General features: G+C 42.6%; 1 protein-coding gene across 1 annotated transcript in view; it reads right to left on the bottom strand.

Moving 5' to 3' along the window:
* Positions 1–440: 440 nt before the first annotated feature.
* Positions 441–10,069, bottom strand: part of CDH20 (cadherin 20) — a 122,454-nt gene continuing 112,825 nt past the window's right edge. The window contains exons 11-12 of the mRNA XM_032699678.1: positions 3,502–3,753; positions 441–2,062 (exon numbers count right to left, since the gene is read on the bottom strand). Of these exons, the coding sequence (XP_032555569.1) occupies positions 1,563–2,062; positions 3,502–3,753 (752 nt within the window). The 3' untranslated portion in view covers positions 441–1,562. The remainder of the gene's footprint in view (positions 2,063–3,501; positions 3,754–10,069) is intronic.

Genomic DNA, 10,069 nt, shown 5'->3' with positions numbered 1-10,069 from the left:
AAAACAAAAGATAAGATAAGATCCAGGCACAAAACTTTGATTGCAGAGTAAGAATGATCATAAATGGCTATTTCATCTTACAGTCTTTCATGTCTCTGAACGCATGACACTGTGTCAGGGCTGTGTAACTGGTTTCCAAATTTATCAATGCCCCAGCCATAATGTTTCAAAAAAATCAGCCAAGATTTTCTTTTGGCTTCAGCGTGATTGGAATAGAAAACTAACTAGTCTAGTGGGCTGTACTCAGGATGGTTCACTGCTAAGGGCAATGTCCAAGTGAACAATGATAAAAGAAGCAGACAATCTGCTTGATTCTGTAAACTGAAGACTAGTTTCGTTGACACGATGCTGATGAACCGTTTTTTCTTGATGCTCAAGGCATGTAAAGCCACAAATAAACACTAACTGTGTGCGAAGTACTCAATAAATTGTCATCAGACTTTCCTTTCTGTTTAACTTTTATTAAAAGAGGTGCTAAGGTACTGTACTGTATGCAGTACATCATATTTATTACCAAAATTAACAAATATACAAAATTTTTACATGTAATTTTCTTACATCCATTTATTGGTCTATAATACTGCATTTGTTCAAGTAGGTTATCTACAGTATGTAAACATCCCTTGGATTGACCTCACACAGATTAGGAAAGCCCATCTAACCCATGTAGTTACCAAATATAGCTTTTTCTTATTTTAAAATTTATTTGGCTTTCATTGGTAAAATCTAATCTTCACATTTGGCACATGGAAGAGACATCTAGAGTGCAAAAGAGGCAGATTTTCTGGTTTTGTTCTGAGCAGTTTAGCAGAGTCATGGTTTTAAAGAGCCAGGAATAAATTTACACAAACTTGGTAGGAGATGGATTAGTGTTAATGCCAACGACTCACAGATCAGCCATTAAATTAGAGCAGAAATTCAAAGCCTCTTCCCCAGCCCTCTCAGTCACGAGGGAAAAAAGACCCAACCTCAGCCTTGTTTCTAAAGGATTAAAAAAGGACTCTGTTAGCAACAGAGAGAGGAGGTTTAGTTTACAAGGAGCCCTCTGAGACTGCAGTTTCAATTTTCTGCTTTGTGGAATTTTTTTTTCTCTTGTTAGCAAGCAATTTTTTTCCTTTTTAATGGGGAAAATGTAACCAATGGGGAACAACTTTTTTGTGGTGGTAATTTCTCAGTGAGTTGAAGGTTACAGTTGGAGTTTACAGATCTTTGAACCCAGATGTATAGAGCTTAGTAAGCTACCATGTACAAGGGGGAGAGAAAGGATGAGAGAGAGAGAGTAACGTCATTATATTCCAGGCGTGGAGCTCTCCAATTTTGCAGTAAAATCCAGGAAAAAAATTTCTTTCTTCTGGTTCTCATAGTTTCAAAAATGTGACTTAATTTAACTGAGTAAAGCTGATCCAGAGAGACCTTCATTCGCACCTTTCTTCCCGTTCTCATCCAAGCACCGTATTGCTATTTTTTTAGGAGGCCTTACCCATGTCCATGGAAGCATCTGATGAGAATGGACCGAACTGGACACCATTTCACGTGGAAAGCCCTCTGCCATTCCTTATCTGTTACCACAGAGCCCCGCTGCTGTCTGTGGCACCGTACATCTCAGCCAGCTTTTTGAAGCGCGGCCCCCAGTCCGTCAGATAGTCGTAGCTCTGGTCTGAGTCTGTCGTCACCGACTGTAAGGAGCTGAGTGACTCTGCCACCGAGCCGTTCCCTTCAAACATGTACGTCTGGAGGGAATCGAAGGGAGGTGCCCACAGGTCCATGTCGGCTTCATACAGCTTGGCAAGAACGTAGTTGTGGACGTTGTTGTCCATGACACATGCCTGAGGCACGTATCGGGAGAGGCTCTCTATTTCAGGGAGCATGTCCTGCCGGTTTTTCACCACCAGCTGAGCCTCCCGCGGATTCCACATGGCAGCAATATCAAAGGCCTCTGTGTCCTCCTCCCCGCCACCCTCGTCATCATACCTGACGATGTTCTCATGGATGTTCTCTTCCTCGTCAATGATGTATGGCTGTTTCCGCTGGCGCCGCATGGAGAGGATGAGGAGCACCAACACTGCGGGAGGCAAGCAAGACACGGGGCTGTCAGCAAGGAGGCAGATCTTGCCAGCGCTTCAGAATCTCTGTTGCCCTATTTTCCCCTTGTAAAGCCCAACCACCCCTTGGATTTAAAGAGCTATGATGTTTGCAAGTTGAGGAGTGTAGAAATCTCCCACCCCAGGGTCAAAATTAATAGCTTGAGGTCCTGCTAATTTGTTCCTTTTTGCACCTAAATTCTCAACTCTTGGTGACACTTAGGACATGGATAAGCTTGCAATGCACTGTAGTGATACTTGAGCCACTTTTAAGCCAGCCATGTCAGAGATCAGTAACAGTTTATCTGTAGTGGCACACAGTTCCAGAGATATTTTTTTTCTGCTGTGTGTCTGGGTTTTTTGTAGCTTGCTTTGGAGATGCCTCTTGGGCTGGCCACTGCATGTGACAGAGATGGATGGTGCTAAGGCACCATGGTGATATGTCTGCCTACACAGCAAAACGCAGACCTAGCCCCTTAGTCTGCTCCAAAGAATTTTTTGTTTATCTGCAAGCCTCCTGCAGTGCTGCAGTGCTGGTGCTCCTCATCCTCTCCGTGCTTCTTAGCATGAGGAGAAGTGGATATACAGGCACCAGAGCCCTTTGTTATTGAAAATGTGCCATCACTTTGTGACTGTACTTCCAGAGCTAGAACTCAGCAAAGATTTTGAATACTAAAATTTTGAACTGAGATATCTATAGTCCTTTGAAGAATCAGAATTGAGGTACTTTAAAAGAATTTTCCCTGTATCTTACTTCACTGCTCCTCAAACTGAGTCCCCTGAAATTTCAGAGAATATGTGTTTTGAACTAATATCTCATGACTTGAGAGAATGAGAGAACTGAAGTTCTTTTGATACAAACAGCTAACAGGGGATATGGAAGGTCTGGGCAAGGAAAGGATGAATTTTAATTGTGGAGACGGAACTCAGGAAAGATGCTCAGCCCCTTTATTGCAGCACAGCCACCATTTAAATGAAGTGTCTCAAGGAAAAAGGATGGAGGTGGGGACATCTCTTGAAAAAAGACAAGAAATGGAACTGGTCTTACCACTCCTGTTTCCTTTGGGAGCATATGATCAGAAACTGCTGAGGATGAGAAAGTAACCTGTCCCCAGCCACAGTTGCCAGTACTTCCTCCTGTCATACCTCTTGCAGGAAAGCCTGGGCATGCCAGACACCCTAGCACTTTGGGCATCTGGAAGAAATATTTGCAGGCCATAGTTTTCCCCCATTCCTACAGCCCAAAGTCTGAAGCCATATGCAGCTGGTCCTTGATTTGGCCCTTTAGGTATGTGCGTGTCTACATAAACACACATACATAGATGTGTGTGTATCTGTGTCCTACACCTTCGGTAGGTCAGCGACACCCTGGGCAGAGCTGAAAAGTTTGTCCCCCAGCAAGAAGAAGCCAAGGCTTTACCTAACAGGACAAAGATGCAGGCAAGGATGGCAATGAGTGCCCCTCTGCTCAGGCTGACAGGGAGGACATAGGCTTCCGCGTTGCAGGACATCACCATGCCCTTATCATCGCAGCTGCACACGTGCACGGTCAGTGTGCATGTGCTGCTCAGCACAGGGCGGCCGTTGTCGCTGATCAGGATGGGCAGGTAAAAGGTGTTTTGCTCGTGTTGTCTGAAGCCAGAGCGCCTTGTCAAAATCCATGCTGTATTGTCTGAGGGCGGAAAATAAACAGAGACAATAGCTGATATGCAGAGCAAATACATTCAGCAGAGAATAAAGATTAAAAAAATCAGCCCCAGACCCACACCCATTTTTTCTTGTCTCTTCAGATTTAGCTAAAAGAGCTTTCAGAAGGCAAGGCAGAAATGAACAGTTGAAGGCAACTTGTCCCTGTTTGTTCATGCTCAGCAGCTTTTCTAGGCCTCACACTTGGACGCTGCCACCATTTTGGAGATGCGGGCATATAACCCTTGTGGACATGTTACAGTACTCTTTATGTTTTTTGATACATGGCATGGTTATCTGCTTGAGGCAACAAGGAGACAAAGGAAAAAAAAACCCAGCTTGCTATCCTAAAGCAGCAGTGAGCTGAAAATTTGCAACTAAACATTTTTTCAGTCAAATACATGCAATTTCATTAGTACTTCTGCCACTGAAAAAAGTCAGAATGCTTTGTGTCATCATTGTCAGAATTATTCTGCTTTGATTTGACTATTCTGCTTCATTTAGTGTAACTGCCTGTTTTTTATCAGAACTTAAATCAAAAGGAATCAAAATGATGCTGCTGAAAAAAACAGTAATAGAGTGACCTAACAACCAGTTGCTGTTGGTCATTTCACAGGAAATTCCTAGCTCTGGGGCTTTTTCCTCCATATGCAACATACTTTATAAAATGTCAAAATTTCCCAGTGGCATTTGAATTCCTGTCTACCTCCTTCTCCAAATTCTTCAGTTTCCTAATCAGAAAGCAAGTGGATTCAGGAAGTTGCTCTCAATTCTCATCTCATGAATACCAAGCCAAAATCTTTGGAGATGAGTGTTGATATTGTCATTGCTGACTTTCAAGATTTTTGACCTCAGAGACTTCTGGAAAGCCCAAGGCTGAATGTCTCCAATGTGATCTGGCTCACTAGGGAGTCTAAAGGAACCTGCACGAAAATTGTCCTTTCTTACAAACATGTCTGCACATCTTAGGCCAGCAAAGATGAATGGGGAACACAGGTACTTTTCCTATTTGGCAGACCTGCAAGCCCTGACCCTGTGCAGTGATGTGTGGGAGCATTTTTGGGAGATGACCTTCATGCAGTTTCTTTTACTACTTAGTTTTGTTTCCTGTTCCATTGGTTCATAAGAGGTCGCAGAGTCTGGCCATCTGCATCTCCAGACTGTTACCAATGTACATTTCTTATGCTTGAAATGCAGGATGTTGATCAGCTGTTCCCAGATGGATTAGCACAATGGGACTGCTGCTTGGAAATGGCAAGAAACCTGATCACTAATAGACTGCAAAAAACCCTAAAATATCAATGGGAGTGTTCCATTTCCTTATTTCTCTGTCCATTCACTGCTAAAATTTAAATCTTGGGTGATTTTTTTTTCAGAGCAGAAACTTAGGTTACATGCAGATAAATTCAGCTATATTATCTACATTTACCTGAACACCAGAAATAATTTGATGGCTTTTAGGAGTGAAATCAGGACTGCTATATACAGCCAACTAAGCAATATACGCAAACTCAAACTAGACTTGCTAGACTTGTCTCCTAGACTTAAATTATGCTTTAATTGTGCTGAAAACCTTATGGCGTCAGATAGTACTGGTAGACATAAGCATGGAGATGTTGGGTTCCACAGTTTGCGATATTAGATTGCATTTGTGACATGTTTTTAAAAGGAATCTCAAGGTCTTTTTTGCTTACACATCAATGGCATTTCAAGCTTTTACCCTGAAAGTGTAAAATTCTGAAGTGTGCTTGCATGTCTGTATGAGAATATATAGTGATCTGTAGTGTCTCATTAAATCACGCAATCCCAAGAGCTGGAACTTTGAGGAAAGATCACCAGGTGCAAGAAGAAATCCCAAAGTTGCTTAAAACTGATTATGTGTTACTGTTTACTGATTTCACCTTTGATATGCCATGCAGCTCTGAGTATGTGCAGTGGGTATGGACAGACATCAATAGGTCTCTCTGCCTCAGTAACAAGCGATAGGACAAGAGAAAATGGCCTCAAGTTCACCAGCGGAGGTTTAGATTGGGTAACAGGAAAAATTTCTTCACTGAATAGGTGGTCAGGCATTGGAAAAGGCTGCCCATGGAAGTGGTCAAGACACCATCCCTGGAGATATTTAAAAGACGTGTAGACGGGGCACTTAGGGCACTTTAGTGTTAGATTTGGCAGTGTCAGGTTAACAGTTGGACTCAATGATCTTGGAGGTCTTTTCCAACATAAATGATCCTATGATTCAGGAATGTGTCCCAAAACCCAGCAGAAAGCATTACCCTGTGCCTCCCATGGCTTCTGGGCAAGGGGTGTGCTGTGGACAGGAACCTTTGCCTCCTGCAAACATTTCCCTCTTCTCTCCTGGGGCACACACAAGTGCTTTCTCTCCCTCAGGCTGTTCATGTGCCCTTTAGTATGTGCTCCCCAGCTATTAATACCACGTTTCCATCACTGGGCCAGTTTTAGCATGAGAAAAAGCAACCCAAAGGGCAGAAAATGACAAACTGCCTGCATTTATGCTATGTCAATGGAAATATTTGAGTCATCTTAACTGTAGTAATTTGGTTACTTTTCTCTTTCCTGGGTGGAAGACTCACTCCCTTTAAATTCACTTACAATAGAAGTCACAAATTCTTTTCAGGTGACAGCAAATCTTCATTTTATGTGAAACTGTTCTTTGTGAGGGAAAAAGACTTCATTATTCTGAGCTGGTCATACTTTGCCTGTAAAAGAAGTCACAGGCAGTGAACTTGACTGAAGCTGTGCAAAATCATCTAGTGAGAGATCTCAAGTGTTTTTAATTATTCTTTTTTTCAGGCCAAAACCAAGTTTCTATAATCTAACTTTAAAAGATATATATCTATATATACGTTCTGCTATGATGTGCGACCATTCCACCCAGGTCTTAAATGTTCTTGGCGATAAAATTCTCTTTGTAACTCTCAGCATTACATTTTGGCTCTTTTGTTTTGTTTTCCTTTGTACTAAGCAGGCATCCAAATAACCCCTAAAGAATTGTTCTACCTGTTACTCTGCAACTGAAATACATTGGTGCCAAAACTTGTTGTGTAACTCATCAAAAGCCAATGTGATTTGACATGCTAGTGCAGTGTGAAGGACATGCTGGAATGTGATGCAGCATGGCAGAAACTAGAACACACAATTTTATTCCAAATTTGATATCTGCTAAGCCTCAGCCATCAAGAGAAGAAGGCTCGTGAGCACATGAAAGCCCCAAAATATTAAAAATAATAAAAGCAGGCATGACAAGAATGAACAATATTTTTCATCACAGTTTCCAACACAGAATCTTTGGCTCATGGGGCTGGACGGTAGGACTTAGCTATGATACTGAACAGAGATGTTGAAGATTGCAGCATGGCAGGTCCCACATTTGTATGATCAGGAGGTGAAAACTGAACTTCCCATGGGCATGCAGGCTGGTGTCTTCATGTGTTTGTGAGAACACGCCATGGAGCACCATCTTCCTGCAGTTTTCTGCCCCAATGGAAGTGATGCACCTCCCTGGAGAGGTCAGGGGAATCAAGCAATGTGTAGGTCCAAACCTTGAGATCAGAGCTAACCACGACTCTTCTCACTGGAAAGGCTTGGTTTCATTCTGTATGTGTCTGCAGGAGAATTGGGGATGATTAGCCAAAAAATTCCATTAGTCTTTAAAAACTGATTGTAATGATTATGAAGAGCTAGGAATTATATAAACAAATATTTCAGCAGGAGTGAGAGAAAGAGCACAAGGAAGCAGACATTATGGACACCACTGGCTTCAGGAAAGAGTCGCACTTTTGGTCTAGTATTTTCAGCTCAGTGTTTCTGCACTCTGCCAAAGTGTGAGGTAGACCACAGTTTTAGGGAAGGAAGAAATAGCTTAACATTCTCCTTGAACAAATTTAATTGCAATGCCAGAGGCTCCTAATGACAGGCCTGGTGGTGGTATGACACCAATGTTGATCCTGCACCCACTTAAATGTCTTCAACAGTTCCTGGTTCCAAAAGGTGGAGGGCAGTGGTTAAGGTTCAACAGAAGATCAGTTCAGAGTTTAATCTGGAAATGCAGTAAGCTTATTTGTTGTTCATCCCATTCTTACAGCAAGCCTCTTTTTCTGACTTTTTCCCAACACAGTCTCAGCTGGACTTAGAAGTGGGGGAAGATGGCTTGCCAGTGCCCTACAGCAGAAACTGGAGATGGGAGACTCCAGCTCAATTCCCTGCTTCATCCCATATATCCTATATGGCCTTGGGGAGCCACTTGTGCCCAGATCGTGTATCTCTCACTGATTTTACTGAACTCAAAGGGAACCAGGCGTGTAAGTAGCTTAATTTCTCCTTGCCCCAGATCCCCACCTATAAAGCAGAACAATAGGATTTCTCTGTCTGCTGAGGATATGCAGAGAATGAATAGACTGAAAAAGTTCTCAGAGACTAAAATTACGAGGGCCAAAGAAATACGTAAAACAGTTCATCAGAATGCAAACTGTGATCTATGTGCTGCTCAGTAAAAATCAAGGTTTTAATTGTTGCCAAGAAGGCTACATGTCTTGCAGTTTCTCTTACTGCTATATTGGACAACCAAGTAATCAGCACAATTGCTAATTTTAACAGTGCCTTCCCACTGCCTGGGGAGTGTTTCTGTCTCGTTTTATGTGCATAGGCTGTTAGTAGCAAAGTGGGTTCTGTTACTTATCTTGTCACCCTGTGACATACAGTATAGCTACCCCCTTTATGCCTAAGTTATATGATTTATATAGTTCTTAGTGGCCACTAGATGAAAATATAAGCATAAATTACTGTTACTAAAATGACTACTGCACTCCAAATTGCTGAGGGAGTAAATTAATCCTTAATCATAGAATCATAGAATCATGGAATCATAGAATATGTTGAGTTGGAAGGGACTCATTAGGATCACTGAGTCCAACTCCTGGCCCTGCGCTGGACACCGCAATAGTTACACCATGAGCCTGAGAGCATTGTCCAAACACTTCTTGAACTCAGACAGGCTTGGTGCTGTGACCACTTCCCTGGGGAGCCTGTTCCAGTGCTTAGCCTCCCTCTGAGTGAAAAACCTTTTCCTGGTATCCAACCTAGACCTCTCCTGACTCAGCTTCATGCTGTTTCCTCAAGTCCTGCCACTGGTCATGAGAGTGCACTGCTTCCCCTCATGAGGATGTTGAACAGCCCAATGAGATCTCCCCTCAGTCTCCTCTTCTCCAGGCTGAACCAAGTGACCTCAGCTGCTCTTCATACAGTTTCCCCTCCATACCCTTCACCACCCTCCTTTGGACATTCCATAATAGCTTAATGTCTTTTTTTATATTGTGGTGCCCAAAATGTGGATATTTCAAATAGTCAGTGGTTTGATACTTAACATTTTTATTTCAAATTAATAACCAATAGTACCCGAAGCTTCTTGTTATATATACATATGTATCTATATCTACATATATCTCTATATCTGGAAAACTAGTATTTTATAGAGAGTGGGAGGCACAGCCATGCAGTCATTGCTGTCACTATAAATTATTGCAAGTATGGCCTTAGACAGAAAAAGTGCATCTGACACTGGGAATTTTGTGAGTTTCTTTTTTTAGAAAAATGCCTTGAGGATGAAATGAGCCTGGTTTGCCAAATGCTTTAGCAATAGTTGTGTTATATTTGTTCAGTTATTTTGTCAATATATTAAAAAATAAAAAGGAATGAGACAAGGGGAGAAAGAATGGGATAAAAATGCAAGAAATTTTGTGAGAAGGCTTAAGGGAGACTATAGAAAAAAATGCTTTTGGGATGAAAAAGCACTAGCGTACTGTGGAGGAGTATGCTAGTGTGTGCTAGTATGCTAGGAGTACACTAGTAGTGTGTTTTAAGTGTATGGCCAGTCTTCGCGAACGAAGATTTGGGAAGGGTCTTTACCCTTCGAGCCTGCGCAGTGGATTTTTTAGGTGAGACACAGTGTGCGCTGAGCTGAGCCCACCCCTTAATCCTGAGGTTCATCTGCCGGGGCCGAGCAAGCTTGGACAGTGGCAGTGAGGTCCTCAGGACGTAGGTTTGTTTAGAGTGACCTTCTCTTAGATGGATGGCCTTACAGGGCTGACGAGCTCCATCTGCCCGGGGGAGTGCCCTGACTGGGAATCGAACCCGGGCCGCGGCGGTGAAGACACATTTGGTTAATGGAGGCATAGGCTTCTTTCTGAGCCTCTACGTTGTTCTTTCATATGCATGGAGAGGCCTAGATAGGGGCTTATGAAAGTAAATGTGACAAGTAGGCATGTGTTGGAGCAAGGGCAGGC

The sequence above is a fragment of the Chiroxiphia lanceolata genome, chromosome 1, assembly GCF_009829145.1.
Source record: "Chiroxiphia lanceolata isolate bChiLan1 chromosome 1, bChiLan1.pri, whole genome shotgun sequence".
Lineage (NCBI taxonomy): Eukaryota > Metazoa > Chordata > Aves > Passeriformes > Pipridae > Chiroxiphia > Chiroxiphia lanceolata.
This window is presented reverse-complemented; position numbering and strand designations above follow the sequence as displayed.